Raw genomic sequence first — 21047 nt, forward strand, 5'->3', positions numbered from 1 at the left:
GCCTTATGGATACATTGATGAAAATGGCCAACCGGTCGTGCCATACACGCAGCTCCTGTGCCCTGACTCAGGGGAACACAAAATGACCGCCACACCCCTGATCATTTTTGGGGTTCCAAGGGGGGTGCGGTGGTCATTTCGCACACTCATGTCAGGGCGCCGGGGCAGCATATCTGGCGGGACCGGGTGACATTCTCTTTCCCTATATATAATATATGAACAAGTAGGTTTACGCATGCAATCCAGAAGGTATTGGATGTTCAGGTTAGAGTCGAAGAATAATGCCTTATCCAGGCCATTGTAGATTATGAACAATGAAATAATAATAATAAAAAAAAATATTGAGAATGGAGGAAGTAAGAGTCCAACATAAACAAGTATTTGTACAAACAATGAAGCCCAGAAACTAAACTAGAAGTGGAGTTTTGAAGATTACACAGTGCAAGCAAATCAATAAGAATAATTCTCCAACTTACTGCACAAAAATTTAAGATGATATTTTACAAAACTGAAGGCCTTCCTGTTGTAAACAAAATTATTGTTGAACTGCCAGCCTTTGGAGATGATCCAAGAAGACCTCAAAGTTGACATCATCCGTGAAGATGATATCCCCTCCCGGTGGAGCAGAACTAGAGTTGTACGTGGCTGAGGGATTTAATTTTGCCAACAGAAAGCGGGCCTGCATTTATCATAAGATTGTAAAACAATAAACAACAGACACCTCAATCTGTAAAGTAAATAAAAGGAAAGAAAAAGAGGATATAAGTAATCACAAAAATCATAGATTAAGTTTGCTGAATCTGTTTTAACAACTGAAACAGAACTGGTAAACATTAACACCCGCAAGGATGACTTGTACAAATATGGGTTAGCAACTGGAGGCACTTACCTCTACTTGACCCATATAATAAATAATGCAACTTAGTGGTTCATATGCTTAACACACCATTTGATAGGGCCCACCCACTTTGAATGGAAACCCATGCATAAATCAGATTCCAAGACATGTCAGAAAGTCAACTATGGATATACCAAACCCATTGTGTCTGGTATCTTATCCATCTTGTCTGGTAAGAGAAGACCATAAGAGCTTAATAGCTTATTACAATCACAAAGTAAAGGTGTCCACAGTCTCTCTGTCCAAATACAAGGACCCATTTGCTTCAAAATTAACTTTCAAAAAAAATTAAATCCATTACTTGTAATTTATCTTTTTTTTTTTACATGACAAAGAAGCATATTTTTGCATAATTGAGGGAATGAATCCAGCCATGGGGGTTGTGTCGTCCATAGGTTTCTTGTTGCTCGTAGTAGAAGTCATGTAAACTATTTTCTTTCAGACAATCAGAGCCCAACATTGATGAATCACTTATTCTTCTAACAGCAGAACAACCAAACTTTACTAAGATGCAAAGAAAAGTACAAAGGGAAGGGCCAAGAAAAAAAAAGAAGGAAAGATACATCAAAAACACCAACCCTAATCATCCAAAGGCATTGCATTCCCTGACAAACTCAGCCTATCAACACCCCGCCTAGCCAATAAATCTGCAATTTTGTAACCTGTCCTAGCTACCAGCTGAATGAGCAATTCACCTGAGAAGCAATGGACTTATGTGCCTGAGGATATGTGCAAATCTCCAATGCCCTTCATCATTTAACTGCATCAAAGCTATGCTTATACCTAAATCTGCATATATAGTGACTACAATACCCTGAATGGACCAGTCTTGGCCACAGAAGATCCATCCAAATTCAATTTTTGTTTTTTGGTGATTAAAAATTCATTAACCAAAGAGAGATAGCCCCAAGTGGGATACAGGAAGAAAGCTCCAAAACAAAGGAAAGGAGGAGCAAAGAAGAAAAACAAAAAAAAAAAACCATAAAGGCCAAAAATACAGCCCTCACAGAGGATGAGGGGAATATTCCAAGAAGAACCAATGTATATATTTCTGGGGTAGTCAATAAAGCGTAAAGGGACTGCCGATAGCCTGCTTTTGATGTCAAAGGTGATGGAATCTCAAATCTGAGGAAAGGATCTGGAGTTGGAGGTCTATCTTTCTATGGTTGCGCTCGAGCCTAATATGATGAATAGCAGTACTAAAGACTAGTTTACCCACTCGGTCACAATAGGAGGAGCCTCCAAGTCATATCAACCCAAATCCATTCTCTATGGAAAGGAAGGATTCGCTGAGGGACCGGCCAGCAACGATTGAGGAGCCATGACCAGAACTTCGATGAGAAAGGGCATTTGAAGAACAAGTGGTCCACATCTTCAAGCCCATTCCAACAAAGGATGCAGCAAGGAGACACAGGGATGTGCCTACTAATAAGAAAAACCTGTGCGGGAAGGCAGCCGCGGAGCACATGCCAGAGGGTGAAGCTATGGAGAGGGATACAACTTGTGAACCAAACAGCTTTGCGCCAGATGACAACTTCACCACAGGCTCTGATAAGATTCCATGCAGACGTCAAACTGAATAAGCCAGATCGGGAAGCTTTCCAAGAGACCCTATAACCCCTTCCAAGAGAGGACCTGTGGATATTTGGGAGGACAGAACAAATCTGATCAGGGGGGGGGGGGGAGGGAAGGGGGATCTCAGGAAGGCCACCTAATGAAGTGAGAGACCATGGCCAATCAGTCTAAACCAAGATTGTAGATAGTTATGTCAACCACCAAATGTAGGACACACCAGCAGGGTGCCAGTTATCTAACCAAAGACTAGTAGAGGCACCATCATCAATCAGGGAGATTGTGGAACTGAGAGCAAGAGGCCTGAGCTTCAAAAATTTTCTCCAAACCCAAGAGGCATCTGAGGGGATGGGAACAGTCCAAACAGAGTCTTTTTCTGAGATATATTTTATAGACCCATTCCACTAGATGCTATTTTCCTTAGAGGCAACCTTCCAAATCAACCTGAGAATACCAGCTGCATTGGTATCTTTGATACATCTGATACTTAAACCACCCTCAGCTTTGGGAAGACAAACTGAGGCCTAGGAGGCAAGGTAAAGAAATCTAGATGTTTCAGAACCCTTCCAGAGGAAAGAACACATGAGCGCTTCCAACTTGGAGATGACCGATTGTGGAATTCCAAATATGCCTGATCAATAAATATATGAGGCCTGGAGGACTGATTTGATCAGTTCAAGGTGCCCCCGCATAGGAAAGAAGCTTACCTTTCAACAACTGGAGCCTTTTGCGCATAAGATCAAGCATTGGGGGGCAATGGTGAGCAGTAAGCCAAGAGGGGATAAAGGGGAGGCCCAGGTACTTTATTGGAAGGGAACCAAGGGAAAACGCAGAGATCTATAAGGTCCTCAAAGATACGAGATAAGAAGAGGAGGGATGATGTAGATCACATGTCCATATATACCCTCAGGAACAAGCCCCAAAACCAGCCATCAAGGTTGTGGATTCGACTGCTGTGAGAGGTATCCTGGTCTGATGATGTGGCAAGTTTTTGTTGGTTCGATGGAGCATCACCTAAGGCAGCCCTAGCCCAGAGAGAAGCACAAAGAAGAAAATAGCAAAAATAAAATTCAGGAGAAGTTACTGTTCACGCAACACTGTTCAAGTGGTACTGTTCATGTGAATAGTGCTGCGGGCCCATCTTGACAGCTGGCTTAGAGGAGGATTGCTGAGATTCTTTTCACTCTTTTAATTTGATTAGTTTCTATTTTCAGTTTTAGAAAGTAATTAGGTAGCTTCTAATTTCAGTTTTAGAAAGTATATTAGGTAGGTTCTACTTTCTATTTTGTAAGCTTGCCTAAGCTATTAATAGGCCCCCTATTGTAAGGAAGGATGAGAATTGGAGAATAGAATTTGTGGCCAAGCTTGCCATCGGTTATGGGAGAAATTCCATTTTTCAACAGCTGAGATAACTGTGAATGAGAGACCCAGGCTAAGAGAGCCATTCCCCTACCCACCTTTTCTCTTCTTTATCTTCTTCTCCTTTCTTCTTATCCTTTATATTCTCCATTCATATGTAATAGAAACAACAATAAAAAAAAAGAGAGTTTTAGTTATGTAATTTGTTCCTTATCGTGTTGATCCTGGTTGCAATCGATATCCCGCTGGTTTCCCTGGTTCGAGGTCAACTTTTGCATTAAGGGACTTAGAGAGATTGACATGGAGGCCAGACATAGTCTCGAATTGGTTCAAACAGGTGATGGCAGACCAGCTAGATTGGGGTCAGCTTTGAAGAAAAGCATTAGGTCATCAGCGAAAGCCAAGTGAGTGAGCTTTAAGGCTTTACATTTGGGGATAGAGGATATGAGGTGTTGGTCAGTTAGAGATTCGATGCTTGAGGAAAGGACCTCAAGAGCAAGAGTGAAAAGGTAGGGAGAGAGGGGGCTGCCTTGGCGGATGCTGGTAGAGGAGGAAAAAAAGTTGGCTGGACTTCCATTCACAAGGATGGAAAAGTGCGGATAAGAGACACAATGGAAGATGCAGGGCAAGGGCTGGGGTGGCGCTGAGGGGGGGGGGGGGAGAAAGTGTGGTGGCAGGAGAGGGTTAAGGAAGAAGGGGCGGGGGTGGGTGCGAGGTGGAGATTGCAGCGATAGATGGATGCCCAAAATAGGGTAAGGAAGAAGATGTAATGTGGGTCAGGTTTGATTGGTTTTTTACCTAGGAAAGGTGGTCCCGGGGTTGAGAGAAGGTCGCTCAAACTGGTTCCCTGGTTAAGTCGGTTTGGTTTAAGGTGTTACTAGAGGGTCTAGAAATTGGGCTAAGGCAGTTTGGGAAGACAAGGGGTTTAGCGACTCGAGGGACTTCTGATGATTAAAAATTGGTGGTGGGCCCCCACCAAATGGGGTAAAAAGTTCGGGAGAGGCAGAAGGGGGGAGCAAAGGAAGGACAGGGGGAACTTAGAATGGAAATTTCGCTCTGTACCAATGGAAAGGAGGAAATGGCAGTAGAAGGACGCTGCACTAGCGAATGAGGAGAAGGGAGGTTAATTCGAGGGGGAGAAGATGAAGAGATGGTAGCAGGGTTAGCAAAGGGTTTTGGACTGAATGGTCGGCTACAATTCCTAAGACTATGAAGCGGTTGTGTCCGTTTGTCCCAAAGTGGAGGACAAGAGGGCAAGAGGATGGTTCCTCGTTGCCACGGGGAGGTGGAGGCGGAGGCACAGGCACAGCAACGGAGGTTCTTTTGTAAACGGCTCTGGCATCATCCCGTAAGGAAGAGAAGTGGATTGAGACGTGAGTGATGGTTACAGGAGGAGGATACAAAGAGAGGACGTGGGGTTCAAATTCAGATGGGTTGTCTGTGGCAGGAGGTTACCGAAGTGGTTTTCAGCAACGAGAGGAGGGGTCAGAAGAAGGTGGAGGGTCAGGATTCATAGGCAGTCATCAGAGGGGTGGTTCGAGGGTTTAGAGAGATGATTGGTTGGGCATTTGTCTGTTGGGTGCCCAAAAACCTTATAGGAGAGGCATTGAGGTGTGATGAAGTGAACGGCTTGGTTGAAAGAGAAACCTTCATCATCAACCACAAGTATGGAGGTTTGTAGTGGAGCATCCGCCGGCACGTCCACACAAACGCGAGAAAAAGCGAGCCTGTCTTGCAATTTTGTTCTTCCATTGGAGTATAAAGGTTCACCAAGTACCGAGCCCACCACACTCAGACCTTGTTCGCACCAGAAGTGTAGCTGTAGCCCTGGGAAGGAGACTTAGAGAGAGAGGGAGGTGATGTCAAGGCGGTTCAGCTGGAGATACCAGGTTCCATTGGCGTAGGAAAATCGGTTTACGACCAACATTCCAGGGGCCACCTTCCAGGACATGACATTTGTCGTCATCGTCGAAGAACTTGAAAATGAAGATGCCATTATCCAATTGGTATGTTTCGAATCGACCAAAAGTTTTCCATTGCTTAGTAAGGGATGATTTTACTAGAGGGAAAAGGTGGGGGGGGGGGGGGGCTGTTCCCCATGAAGTGTCCTACAAGACAAGAATCCCATTTCTTTACTTCATGGACAAAATCAGCTTCATAATTGGGAGGGACAAAGTGGAGAGAGAAACCTTCGCGAAGGGAGGGGGATGGATGGGAAAAAAGGGAAGAACAAGGCATTCCCATAAGAGGGGGGGAGGAGTGACCCCGGGGGGTGGCGGCACCATCCAAGGGTGATGCAGATTCATCACCGAAATAGGCTTGTTTTATTAGGGTTGGGTTCTATACATGTTGAGCCTTTGATCCCATGGAATTTCGATGCAATAGGTCACTTTTATGGAAAGTATGGGTAATAGGGTTACATACGAGATTAGTTCTTTTAGTTCCATACTTAGTTTTATTTTGGTGTTTTTGTGTTCATAAATTGAATTGGTTCAAACAATGGTTCAATTTAAGTGATTTTAATAGTTTTCTTTAAGTGTTTAGGAGGGCTAGATTAGAACTTTGTTTTGAGTCTATTTCAGTTTCCTAGCAAGTTTAAGTTACTTAATGGATTAAGGATTGGGTTAGACCTTTCCTTTTTAGTATAGGAATCTTATTTTGAGTCTTTTATATAATGTTGTACGGGGGCAAGTATTGAACACGAATTTTGATATTAATGAAAAGATTTTTGCTGCTCTTCTGCTCCTTGAAGATTTGTGTCTTGTGTTTGATCAAGACTGGTGGGATTGGTGTTTAATCCAATTGACATTTTGCGGTGTGAAGCCCGGGTGGTTCATTCAAGCTGTCTTTGTTCTTTTGAAGCGCTACTTTCAAGTTCAATTCAAGTTTCAATTTTATTCAAAATCTACAATCAAACAAGCTGATGCCAAGGAAATTCTGCAAAAACATTGAGTTTGAATCATCCCCATCCCTACTAATTCTTCTTCTAATCCTCTCACAGTCCAAACCCTAAATTCCCCTTTTTTTGTTTTCAATTTTCCCAAGACCTAAATTCTGTCCAGACCTAACCAACCATCAAAACCCTCCCATATTTGGATTGAATTCTCCCCTGATCCATTTGGAAACTCGATCCAAGTCTGGTCCACTTTTGACCATTCTAAACCCTAGATTCCATCATCTTCCACCATTCAAAAACCTAAATCCCTAAACCTTACCTGCTGCCAATTCATTCCAGCACACTTTCCACCATTCAAACTTATCGTAACTTTCACTGATAGACTGCCCTACACCCACTTGACCTAACCCCACCATCAAACCCTAACCCTAATTTCACAATTTTCACCTATTTTGACTTAGCCAAATTACCTAGTTCATAGCAGATCCTGGTTATTGCCTTCTAGTTGGTCCCCTAAAAATCTAGAACTACATTTAATGGTATCAGAGAATGGATGAACATGGTAGACTAGTGCTACCAAAAGCACCCCATCCTATGGCTACTGTGATTGAGATGTGTCAAAAGTTCTTTGCTGAACAAAGGGCTATATTTGAAGAAATAAGAGCTAAACAGGAAGCTATGTCTGTTAAACAAAGAGCTATGTATGATAGGTTGCAGTTAATTGAGCAACATCAAGCTACTCTAGTAAGGGATAGCAACATTCCAATGGAAGAGGACATATATCAAGTACTGTCTCAAGTTCATCGACCTCATAGAAGGCATAGGCAAGACAACTAGACAAGGAAAGAAATAGAGAAGACAGCGACTACAAGAAATAGTTTAGACCTCCAAAGGCATTCGAGTTGAAGGAATATGATGGCAAACATGATCCACAGGTATTTTATGATTGGTTAGCTGCTTTGGATGATTATTTTGATTGGTATGATTTACCTGAGTCTAGGAAAATGAGATTAGCTCGTACTAATCTAGTGGGGTCAGCCCGTGAGTGGTGGAAAACAGCTGAGCGAGATCTTCAGGATGAAAGCAAAACACCTATTAATTGGGTAGAGATGAAGGAAAACCTAAGTACGAAATGTTTACCACGGGCATTTAGAGCTCGATGACAAGGTCATCCCTCCAACAACATCACCACCAAAAGGCCTTCAAATCCGAAGACCACTTGAAGCCTCCATCAATGAGATTCAGTTCTTAAATTGAGGATTGTTGGAAGTCAAGCACCAATAATGTTAGAACACAGACTCAACTCAACTTTGCACCATCAAGGGAAGAAACGAAGGAAGCATTCAAGGTGTTAGAGTGCATATCGTGGGGCTCAAACAGAGTCTCATGATAAGCGCCAGGCACTAATCACGAGATCTGTTCCTGCCCCACCATGAGGTCCTTTTTGGTCCTTTCACTTTTTGCCTAAATTATATATATTGTACTCTATTGTTCTCTTAATTAATTGAGACATTACGGCTGCAGCTCCTCTCTCCTTTCGCTCCCCTTTTTCTTCTTCTCTGATTTTTGCAGGTTACATGGTATCAGAGCAGAGTTCCTAGGCCTGCACAAGTCCTTTTCCTTGTTTCCCCTTTTTTTTTTTTCCCCTTCTCCTCTGCGATTTCTGGTTAGTCCTACCAGAGGTTCACGACTCTAAAGAAAGGGGTGATTTTTCACCCCTGCGGTTTTATTGGTGTTTGGTGATTGCAGATTTGGTGTACAGAATGTAAATCTGCTCTTCTTCAATTAATAGCAGATTTTTTTACTTTTCGTGGTGATGTTTGTGATTGTTTGATTGGCAATCGAGTGCCATATTGCTGGTCTATGTTTTTTGGTGGTTCTTCCATGATTGTAGCAGTCCCATCGATTCTTCTTGAAGCTGTGGGTAATGTGTGCTGATTGGAATGGTGGCAGCAGAACTTGAGATGTGTTTTGCTCTCTTTTGGTGATTCGATTGGTGGCAGCAGATTTTTGGAGGCTTTTGGTGATTCAATTGGTGGCAGCAGATTTTGTTTTGATGTATTTTGCTTCCTTTTGGTGAGTTGATTGGTGTTCTTTGTCCAGTTTTGGATCTATTTTTTTTTGGAGAGGTCAACATGGGTGATGAGGATAAAAGTAGTGCAATGGTTACAGAGGTGGTGTCCTCCTCTTCCAATCGAATCACAAAGAAGAAACTTGACGCTGTAACCAATTTTCAGCAATGGTGGAAAATTATGAAACTTGTTTTGACTGGTCAAAACCAGCAGTTACACTTGACGGGCCCACAACAATGGATGATGCAACATGGGAAACTGTTGACGCAAGAATTCTTGGGCAGATGTTGAACTCGATGGAGAAACATATTGTGGATTTGGTTACTCACATCAACACTGTGAAAGATTTTATGGGATTATTTAGACGTACTCTATTCTAGCCAAAATAATCTGTCTCGAATTTATGAACTATCATAGGAGTTTTATTGGGACTGAAAGAAAGGGGCGTTCCATCACCCAGTATTTTTCTGATTTTAAGCGCATGTATGAAGAATTGAATGCCCTTCTTCCTATTTCTTAGGATGTGAAGCAGATGCAAGTTCAAAGAGAACAATTGGCTGTTATGGAATTTTTGGGAGGACCCGGGCAAGAGTATGAGTCTGTCAGATCTCAGATTCTTGGTGGTGAGAATATTGCCTCTCTCACAGATACGTTTAATCATGTTCTTCGCGTATCTCATGAGAGTTCTCGTGATTCGGCTCGACCGTTGACAGTTCAGCTCTAGTGTCACAAAATGGGGCTGCCAGTGGTGGCCGTGGTGATGGTAGTTACCGTGGGGGTAATGGTGGACGTGGAGGTGGTCGTGGAGATGGAGGTGGTCGTGGTACAGGGAGAGGACCAACTCAACAAAGTAACACCCAAAGTTATGGGCAGTCTACTGCCTCTTCTAATGGATCGGGTGCTGTCCGGACTTGTCATCACTATGGTCAACCTGGCCACATTCAGAGATTTTGTTGGAAGCTTCTGAGGGAAAGGTGATTGTTATGTCAGATGAAGAGTATGCACGGTACAACCAGTTCCAGATTTCACAGCCTACTTCTTCCACTGCTACTTTGGTTAAGACAGGTAATGCCTCTGCATGCCTTTCCGCTGCTTCCTGTTTCTGAATCATTGATTCAGGGGCATCAGATCACATGTCTGGAGTGTTAGGTATCTTTTCTTCTTTGTCTCCATCTTCATCCAGTGTTACCTTAGTTGATGGGTCTTTAGCAAAGGTTAAGGGCACTGGTATTGTTCATCCTAATTCTTCATTGTCACTGTCCTCCGTTCTTTACCTCCCGAATTTTCCATTTAATCTTATGTCTGTCAGTAAATTAACTATTAGCAGAACCATGGGTTAGAAAGAGAGAAGTAGAGAATAGAATGTGTTAGATTCATTGATAGGTAATCCCCTCTATTGGAAAGTTAGAAGGGCCTGAAATAGACATAATTACCCCTAACTAGCTGACTCTATAAGAGCAGCAACTTAATCCTAATATCATAAGAATAAATCTACCCCAAAAGGACCAGGATACCCCCACGGTATTCTGGATTACATATTTCAACACTCCCCCTCAAGTTGGATTATACATATAAGTAAAGAAGGAGGATCCAGCTTGAACTAATAAGAAAAAAACTCCCATAATAATGCTAACACTCCCCCTTAAGTTGGCGCATACAAGACACTAATGCCCAACTTGAACAAAACAGGAAGAAACAAAGTTGCAGCAGAGTCCAACTTGACAGATGAATGCAGCTCCCAAATAAACCTTCAAGAACTTGAAAAATAGATCTTCAAAACCTGGGCAGACTTGATCAGCAAACTAGGACTAGAATGTCTTCCAAAAAAGGCAGCTTTCACCAATCTTCTATAGCTGTCCAGTGATGAATCTCTGACTGATAATCTTGAAGATAAGCAACTAGGGCAGCAAACAGTGGAAACAAATGAATCAAGTAGCGGAAATGTCAACCCAACTGTAGATCCTCATATAGGCACTGTAAGTTCTCAAATAGGTAGGCAATAACCAAACATCTTCAATACTCTTCATCTCCCCCTTACGACAAACTCAACCAAATAATGAAGGATACCCAATAGCAATGGTGGAGAAGACTTATCTTCTATATTTTGCACCAATGTTCCTGCAAGTTCTGCTTTCTACAATGGCTGCAGGTGTATTGTACATAATCCCCCCTCACGTGCAGTAGGTACACGTGGACAGATAACGGAGATGATGTAAGAAATAGTGCAAAAGTATAATATTCCAGAAGGTGCTAAGGGTAATGGAAAAGGAAGAAATGACAATTTAGAGAAAACCATAAACTTCCAAAGTGGTTATGGGTATATGCCAAAGGTAAGGTATGGGAGGTGGTGAAGTGAAAGAAAGCAGTGGGATTATGAATCAAGGAGAAAAACAATGCAACATATAAATTGTCAACCATCTTCAAACGAACAAACAAACTCCTTAGATGGAAACTCCTGCAGGGGAGAGACACCAAACTCCAATAGTCAAATCTGACAAGTAAACAGATCTGATTTGAAGGAAAGACTCCAATCTTCAAAGCTTGATCAATCTTTAAACACGGAAGTGTGCAAAACTCCAATTTGTAAACTCCCACATGCTAAATTGAACTGGCAAAGATATTTGGGCAGAATTGATGTAATAAACTTAAAAAAGACTTGGATTAGATCTGAATTAGTGAATAATGCTAGGACCAAGCTCTCAAAGTAAGCTGGATTTGAATCAGTAGAGAAAACTTCACACAATTGAATAGGTTCGTAGTTGCAACAAATAACTATGGAACACACTATTGTAATCCCAACTAAACTAATCGCTAGGGTAGTAAATTCGAGTCTTCAACAATGAAAGAAATTCGATCTCCAATAGTAGGGCAGCAGTAGTCCTCATAAAGGCAGCAGCATAGTACTATATCTCGCGATATATCGGTATCTCGGGCCTACCGAGATATCCGAAATATCCGAGATATCGCGAATATTCCCGAAATATTGCATTTTTTCTGCAATATTTAGGGGTCCATCTCGGGGGTATTTGGCCATATTTAGGCACGAAACTTCATGGACAGCCTTATTTAAGCTTAATAAACACATTTAAACCATAAAATTGTAAAAATGTGAATTCAAATTGGTGTTTTGGGCTTGCACCCTTGATTGACATACGGTCGCCGACCTTAATGTATAAATAGTTAAATACACATAGATTAATGAAATCACAACTTAAGTTACAAATTACAAGTGCTAAGCGCTAATAGTAGTTCTTGTGCCTCCTGGATCAATCCCACTCATGCCTCATGGAGTCGGCGTCCATTGCTCTCTGTTTGAATGACATATGTGGACCACGGTATAGAATCGGAGAAGAAAGCGAGTGTAGTCATCCACAAGTGTCACGTAAATGGAATCATCAACGTCGTAGGTAACCTATCCTAGGATATAAACTAGGGTTACCAATCGATCCGATCCATGAAGAAGATGATCCCTTTGTGATATGATGTTGGCGCCGGCGCAGATGGCGATGGCATTGGCTGCATGTATGGTGGTGAGGTTGGTAGCTAGGTCCGCTAGGGTATGGGAAAAAATTTCGACACCGTGAGGTGTAGATCGGCCTCCGGTGTCTAACATATATTAATATCATCAACATCCAACAACATTTGTACAAAGTTTTTTAAAAAAATAGTTTTAGAGAAATATAATTTACCTTAAATAATGAAAATAGGCTTGGATGATGAGCTTAGATGACCCTCAGAGCGTCTTCTGGCGACAAGGAGCTTCAATGAGGCTTGGAAGGGAGGAAGAAGAGAGAAAATTTCATTTTCAGCAGCTCTCGGTGAAATATCGACCAAGAGCTGCGAAATATGAAATTTATAAGGATTTTGAATGTGACACTATTTGTCACTTTGCAATATCTCGCGATATATCGTGATATCTCGCGATATATCGTGAGTTCCACGATATATCGTCGAAATATCTCGATATATCGGCAGTTATTGTACTTTTTATTTCGACATTGTTTCGTATCTCGGTCATGTCGAGATTCACGAAATATCGCGATATATCGCCGATATTTCGCGAGATTTTATACCATGGGCAGCAGTAACATGTCAACCAGTCATGTTTACAAAAGCCAATCAATAGAACAGCAAGGTATGTAGTAAAACTCAATAGAACTAGCAAGTATAAGAAAAATAACCCAACAGATCCATAGGTAGTTGAAGCAGCCAGCCACATAGGAACCAGTAAAATAATAGGTTGATAGTTGGAGAAAGCGATCCATAAGAGTGAAACCTGAATTTTTTCAAAAAAACTCCAAGAAAGATGCTGAAATTTGGGTTGAATACTCCTTTGGTATGTATAAGACTCCCCTTAAAAAATATGCTTGATAGGACAGCCCTAACCCTAAAATCGATTTTAGTCAGGGTTTTAGAAAACCCTGAAATTGAGATCGATATAGGGAAAGGGGGCTTCAATGCTGATTTAGACTTGTAGTAGATGCTGATTAGTACTGCTAGAATGGGACCTCCAATGTGAACAACCAATCTCCCGTCAGAATGAGACTTGATCTTCAAGAGGGAGAGACACCAAAAAGTTACAGAAAATTAGGGCAGCAGCTATTGCAGTAAATAGACCTTCTTCAAGCCATGAATTGATGAAGTAGAGTGTCTTTTTTAATGTTAGAACCACCTCCAAAGCACTACAGTAGCAGCAAACATCCCTATCCCCAAAAATCGATTTGTATCAGGGTTTTGGAAAACCCTGAAAAGTAGAGATCGATTGCGGTAGGGGTCTTAAAAAAAGCTTGGAAAGGTGCAAAATCAGCAAAAGCAAAAACCTGCAACCCTAAATTCGATTGGAGTCGAGGTTTTGTTAGGGTTTTAAGCAAGTAACCAAATTAGAAGGTTAAGGAAGCCTTGCTATAGAAACTAATCCAGCCAGCAGAAAGGGTCCAAACTCAGGTCGAGTAGGGCTTGTATAGGGAGTAACCCTTGCAAGAAATACCAACCTGATCTAATGGTGTGATTGTGAGAACCAGGGGTTGATCCAAAAATAGAAGGTTAATGGTTTGGCTAGATCTAGCCATTGGAAAGGAGTGAAAGTGGGGTCAATGGATGCTAGTTAAGCTTGTAGATGAAGCTCCAACAATGAACAATCAGCCTTCAATAGTGGAAGAAATCTGATGTTCAAAAAAAAATTTGGAAAACTCCAATATCGCAGAGATGGTTCCAGCAACCATCGATCTGAAAAAAAAAGGTAATGAAAATAGGTAGGATGGAGGGGGAGGGCAGCAACTAAATCATTGGTTTAGGTTTACCTCATTAGTGCTGCCCTCTTATAAGGATGAGAGACAAAAAATAGAAGAAGGAGAAGCCAAGAAAGAGAGAAAGGAGAGAGAAGTCGATTGAAGAAGAAAAGGGTTTTTTTTTTTCTTTCCTTCTAACCTAGATCAGAATTGGCTCTGATACCATGTTAGTAGAACCGTGGGTTAGAAAGAGAGAATTAGAGAATAGAATATGTTAGATTCATTGATAGGTAAGTCCCTCTATTTATAATAGAGGGGAAAGTTACAAAGGGACTAAAATAGACATAATTACCCCTAACTAGCTAACTCTATAAGAGCAGCAACTTAATCCTAATATCATAAGAATAAATCTACCCCAAAAGGACCAGAATACCCCCACTGTATTCTGGATTACATATTCCAACAGTAACGATTACTTTTAATTGTTCAGTGACGTTCTATCCCGACTCTTTTGTTTTTCAGAATCTTGCTACGAAGAAGGCGATTGGTAAAAGATGTGAGTCGGGTGGGCTGTATCTACTTGACGGTGGCACGCCTTCTGCTGCTTACTCCAGTGTTGCTTCTCACCATCAGATTCATTGCCGGCTTGGCCATCCTAGGAAAGTCTTAAGAAGCTAGATTTTAGTTTTAATTCTCTTTCTAGTCTGGAGTGTGAGTCCTATTAGTTTGGGAAACTTCACTGTGTGAGTTATCCCCCTAGAGTCAATAAGCGTTTTACTTCTTCTTTTTCTTTGGTTCACTCTGATGTTTGGGGTCCGTGTCCTGTTGTTTCAAACTTGGGTTTTAAGTACTTTGTTACCTTTGTTGATGACCATTCAAGGATGACTTGGTTATATTTAATGAAAAATCGGTTGGAATTATTTTCTATATTTTCTACCTTTGTTTCTGAAATTCGAACTCAGTTTGCTGTGAATGTGAAAATCTTACATAGTGATAATGACAGAGTATTTTTTTGCTCATTTTTCTGCATTTATGGTTCAACATGGTATGGTTCACCAATCTTTCTGTTCTGACACACCACAACAAAACGGTGTGTCAAAAAGGAAAAATCGACATCTTATGGAGGTTACCCATTCCATGTTATTTGAGATGAAGGTTCCCAAACCTTTCTGGGCTGATGCTGTACTGATTGCATGTTATCTTATTAATCGCACGCCTTCTTCCGTCTTGCAAGGAAGCATTCCTCATTCCATATTATTTCCAACTGAACCATTGTTTGTTTTGCCACCTCACATCTTTGGTTGTGTATGTTTTATTCGTGACCATCGACTTGGTTTGTCAAAATTGGATCCAAAAGCCATTAAGTGTATGTTTTTTGGGTATTCTTGTATCCAAAAGAGGTACCGTTGTTATTCTCTGTCTGTACGAAAATATTTTATTACAGCTAATGTGTCCTTTTTTGAATCCACGCCATACCATGCTGCTCCTATCAATGCTTCTGACTTAGATAATGATTTCCCTCTGTACATTATTTAGACTACTGCACCAACACAACCAGCTCCTGCACAGGGACCACTGCCACTCCAGATTTATGCCAGGCGCCCACAAGTAGCTGCTGCCCCACCTACTCTCGCGGACTCTATCAGGTCTTCTTCTACTGTAGATCCTACTACGGATATCCTTCCGGTTGATCCTGTTATTTCTGATCTTGACATTCCTATTACTAAATGAAAAGGTATCCGTAGTTTTACTCGGCATTCTATTTCTAATTTTGTTTATACTCATCTTTGTCTTCTTCATTTTGTTCATTTTTATCTACTGTTGAGGCCCATCCCCTTCCTAAGTCTGTGACAGAGGCATTGTCTAGTCCTGGCTGGAGGACAGCTATGGAAGAAGAATTAACGACATTAAAGGTGAATGATACTTGGGATATTGTACCACTACCCCAAGGAAAAACTGCTATTGGATGTCGATGGGTATATGCAGTGAAAGTGAATCCTAGGGGCTCTCTTGCCCATTTGAAAGCAAGACTTGTAGCAAAGGGTTATGCACAGGTGTATGGTATGGACTACTTAGATACCCACGGTACTAAAACTCGGAACTCGGTACCAACTCGACCCTTGGAAAAACCGAGTCGAGTCGAGATCTCGCTGAGTTGGTGCATTTTTATTTTTTTTTTCGACTTGAAGCCTTAACTCGGTGGGTTTTATACTTAGTTTGGGTCTAAAACTTGGTATTTAGCCTATTTTAGGCCATTTAAACATAATGGTACTATCAGATTCTACAAAAACAAAGTCCAAATATGAGTTTCACTTTGGACCATAGGTTGGTAGGCGATGACATACTAAAATACCCTACTCTACACATAATTTAGTAACAGAAAGCAATCAAAACATTCAATTAATGTAAAATAACTTAAATAGGCATTAGAAACATTAAAGACTTAAAGTGTACAATACATCAATCTTTAAACAAATGTTACATAAAATATGATATGTTAATGTATGTAGTCCCAACACGATCCACAAAGAATTCCCATGTCATAGTGTTGCTGTAGTTTTGCACATAGTTTGCCACAACACTCATATAAGTGTTGTCATCAATATATGCCAAGTACCCTATCCTAGAGTATAGAAGAGGCGGTTGCCATGAGGCGTGAGATCCACTGCTACTGTCATATTGAGGCATGTATGGCTGGTTAGGGATTGGGAAAATGGGCCCAAAACCAGACCCAGTGCTTTGATTATCAAACTCATGTGTTGAAAAAAATAGATTTGGGGCAAAATAGTTTACCTTTGAAAAATCCTTCACATTTGTGATGAATATTGAAGATGTGTAGTTGAATCCTTCAAATGTATAGCTGAATCACCTCTCCCGAAGGTCAAGTCTTGAAATCCACAAGTAAAATGAAGAAGGAGCTTCAAATGGAGAAGAAGAGAGTAGTGTTGGGAGCTTTGGATAGAACTCGACCGAGATACGTCAAGGTAGGTGAGTAAAACAAGAGGTAGATGGGTCGAGTTCTAGGTCGACCCGAGATCCAAGATCTCGCTGAGATAGTGTACTTTTTAATATCGTATTGGAACTCGACTCGGTTTCTCAAAAAAACCGAGATCTCGCTAAGTCGAGTCGAGTTCTTAAACCATGTAGATACCTTTTCACCTGTTGCCATACTTGCTTTTGTTCATATTCAGATCTCTCTTGCAGCATCTTATCACTGGCCCTTATTTCAGCTTGATGTCAAGAATGCATTCCTACATGGTACTCTGCAAGAGGAGGTTTATATGGAGCAACCTCCGGGGTTTGTTGCTTAGGGGGACTCTGGAATGGTGTGTAGATTGAAGAAGTCCTTGTATGGGCTGAAACAGTCCCCCTGTGCGTGGTTTGGCAGATTCATAGAGGTTGTTCTTGCTTTTGGCATGTCTAGGTGTAGGAGTGATCACTCGTTCTTTTATAGACAGTCAGGTGCGGGGAGGATTTTGCTGATTGTATACGTGGATGATATTATCATTACTGGTGATGATTCGGTTGGTATAGTTGAGATGAAGTCATATCTTCAACAAAAATTTCAGACTTAAGGATTTGGGGAGGTTGAAATATTTTTTGGGAATTGAAGTGGCTCAGTCTCAGAAGGGAGTCTTTCCGTCACAACGAAAGTATGCGTTGGACTTATTGAGACAGATATGCTTGGGCTAAACCTGTTGACTCACCCATGGACCAAAACATGAAGTTGGTTGTTGAAGGAGGAGATGCTCTTGACGACCCTGAGAAATATAGAAGACTGGTGGGTAAGCTGAACTACCTAACAGTTATCTGACCTGACATTACCGTTCCAGTTAGTGTGGTGAGTCAATTCCTTTCCTTCTCCTCGGACCTCTCATTGGGATGCAGTTGTTCGTATTCTACGGTATCTCAAAAAGGCTCCAGGCAGAGGGATTGTGTATCGTGATCATAGACATAGCAGAGTTGAAGGATTTTCAAATGCTGATTAGGCAGGTTCTCTAATTGATAGAAGGTCAACTACTGGATACTACATGTTTGTTGGAGGGAAGCTTGTTTCATGGAAGAGCAAGAAGCAGAGTGTTGTGGCTCGTTCCAGTGCGGAGTCAGAGTATAGAGTTATGGCACAATTGACTTGTGAATTGATGTGGATGCAACAACTATTGTCTGAGTTGGTAATGCAAAGTCAATCTCGAACCAGGGAGAAACCAGTGAGAGATCGATTGCAGCCAGGATCAACACGGTAAGGATCAATTAATGGTGTGTAACAGCAGCAAATCTCACCCTAGTTGGGAGGAAGGGTGCTGAGACTAGGATCTTCGAAACAGCAGCAGAGACTAAGAAACTGATGCAGACGCAAGTGTGGAAAGTAGTCTTCTTTGCCTCTGGACAGCACCAGCAGATTCAGTTGTTGTTTAGGATGCTTTCTAGGTCGTCGCAGATGTAGCAGTAGGTAGCAGCACTTGATTACAGTCACACCACCGTAGGAGCAGTAGGGAATTGAATAAGAGAAGAAGCAGAAGATAGGAGAAGGGGAAAGGGATAAGGAGATTTGGCTCTCTCAGCCAGGCTCTCTCGGCCCTCGGATTTTGGCTTTCTCAGCCAGGCCCCCAGCCCTTCATGTCACAGCCATTGGACAAGAGAACCTTTTGCTTCAAAGTTGTTATTCAACTATTCAAATCATCCGGAGGCTTAGAACAGCCTTTACAATATAAAGAGGGCATGACTTGCACCTCAAGAAAATAGAAACTTACAAATTAAGAAATTACTTGCAAAATAAGACAGTAACTAATCTAGGATTTCTTGCAAAATAAGATAATAACTAATCTAGGAAACAAATAAAATAAAATCCAAGTCATAGTTGGGATCTTCATCTAGGATTTCTTGCAAAATAAGATAGCAACTAAACTAGGAAAGAAATAAAATAAAATAAAATCCAAGTAATAGCTGGGATCTTCAGATGGTCCCCATAAAGAAAGAAATCAGCCAGCACTTAAATCAAAATTGTGTTAAAGAGTTGACACTTTTACTCCCACGATCTGGGTTTGAGAGACCTAGCAACTCCAAGCCCAATTGCGCTGGCCCAACTTAAAGTTGGTTGGCTCTATGGCCCAAGGGACTGGTCCACCGATTGGTGAAGTGAAGTTTTGATCTACATTAGTTGGGCTTCAAGACTTCAGTTCCCATGCGATTATGGTGTGATAATCAGGTGTCAATTCATATTGCTTCTAATCCTGTGTTTCATGAGAGGACGAAGCATATTGAAATTGATTGCCATTTTGTTCGAGAAAAAATGCAAAGTGGATTGATTCTTCCAAGTCATGTCAGAACCGGAGAACAACTTTCGGATGTGTTTACTGAGTCTTTGGGTAATGGGAGGATAGAGTATATTTGTAACAAGCTAGGCATGATTGATATATATGCTCTAGCTTGAGGGGGAGTGTTAGAGTGCATATCATGGGGCTCAAACAAAGTCCCGTGATTACCGCTAGGCACTAATCACGAGATCTGTTCCTGCCCCACCGTGAGGTCCTTTTTGGTCTTTTCTCCTTTTTCTTATTTATATATATTGTACTCTATTGTTCTCTTAATGAATTTAGACATTACGGCTGCAGCTCCTCTCTCCTTTCTCTTCTCTTCTTCTTCTTCTCTGATTTTCGCAGGTTACACAAAGAAAAGGAGCTCGAAGTTGAAGTTAAAGCTGAAGTTATCACAATGAAATGTGATAATGAAGAAGAGATGGTGCTTGAAGCCAAGGTTTAAAGTATCGGTATTGGGTATCGTATCGGTCGGGTGATTTTAAGAGACGTATCGTATCATTTTATATCGTATCGGAGATACGTATCGAACACAACAGATATAGAAATGGTTAAGATACACATGGAAATTCACTTTGGGAAGAAAAAAACAATATAAATAAGCAATATACAGTAGGTGTCATGCATAAACACTAAAATGGAGAATAATGTATAACCAAACAAGTGGATTAAATTGAAATTGTTATAAAAGATGAGGTTTCTTAGATGTTGTAATCGTTTATAGCCATGAAGAGTATTGAATGACTCAAAGGATGATGTTGTAGCACTCCTTGATTCAGTTTTGAGTCCAAAAGTGTAAAAACCAAGATTAAATGCAAGATTTTAGTCTCTTGGTTGAGAGTTTTCCTTCATTTTTCTATTAGAATAGGAATTTTATCGAGTCTGAGTGAAAATGGATTTTTATGGAATGTATCGGAATGTATCGGTACGTATCGGACTGTATTGGTACGTATCGGTATGTATCGAGCTATATCGGCTGATACGTATCGATACGTATTAAACCACCCATAGAACCCTTTACTAGACGTATTGATATGTATCGGTCGTATCATATCGTATCGGTCTGTATCGGCCGATACAATACAATACCAATCGAGACGTAGTAGTTTCCAAAAAAAAAAGATACGTAGCACTATGTATTGTATCGGTATCGACCGATACCGATACGTATTGGCCGATACTTTAAACCATGCTTGAAGCTTCAAAGACGGAAGGCCAACATTCTACTGAAGAGGTCTATGTTGAAGAGATCAAGTAAAGCTGAAATAGTGGAAGGTGAATTGGTGGTCGAGAACACACCACAAGAAATCATTGACATCAAGATGTTGTTCTTGAAGAGGTAGAGCTTGTGCCCCAAGTCTTCGATGAGAAGGTTATCAACATTGAAGACTCTATGAATACGACATTCATGATTGATATTATTTTAGAAGTCGAACACATAGAATTTGTTATGCTACCATGGTTCTCTGAAGAGAAAGCTCCACGCTTTAAAGACTTAGCTTTTAATGTCCTCACATCACTAGAGTTTTGTTTGGGAATGGTCAAAGTTGTACAATTCAGATGTCAGTTTTCTCTAATCACTGAAAAATTCGAGGACAAATTTATTCAAGCTGAAGGGATTTGATGTAGATTCATCACCGAAATAAGCCTGTTTTATTAGGAATAAGTCTAGGGTTGGGTTCCATACATATTGGGCCTTTGATTCCA

General features: G+C 41.1%; 1 protein-coding gene across 1 annotated transcript in view; it reads right to left on the minus strand.

Moving 5' to 3' along the window:
- Positions 1 to 305: 305 nt before the first annotated feature.
- The window catches only part of LOC122646384 (protein transport protein SEC23-like), a 128507-nt gene continuing 107765 nt past the window's right edge, over positions 306 to 21047 (minus strand). The window contains exon 12 of the mRNA XM_043839934.1: positions 306 to 679. Coding sequence (XP_043695869.1) covers positions 536 to 679 — 144 coding nt within the window. The 3' untranslated portion in view covers positions 306 to 535. The remainder of the gene's footprint in view (positions 680 to 21047) is intronic.

The sequence above is a fragment of the Telopea speciosissima genome, chromosome 11, assembly GCF_018873765.1.
Source record: "Telopea speciosissima isolate NSW1024214 ecotype Mountain lineage chromosome 11, Tspe_v1, whole genome shotgun sequence".
Lineage (NCBI taxonomy): Eukaryota > Viridiplantae > Streptophyta > Magnoliopsida > Proteales > Proteaceae > Telopea > Telopea speciosissima.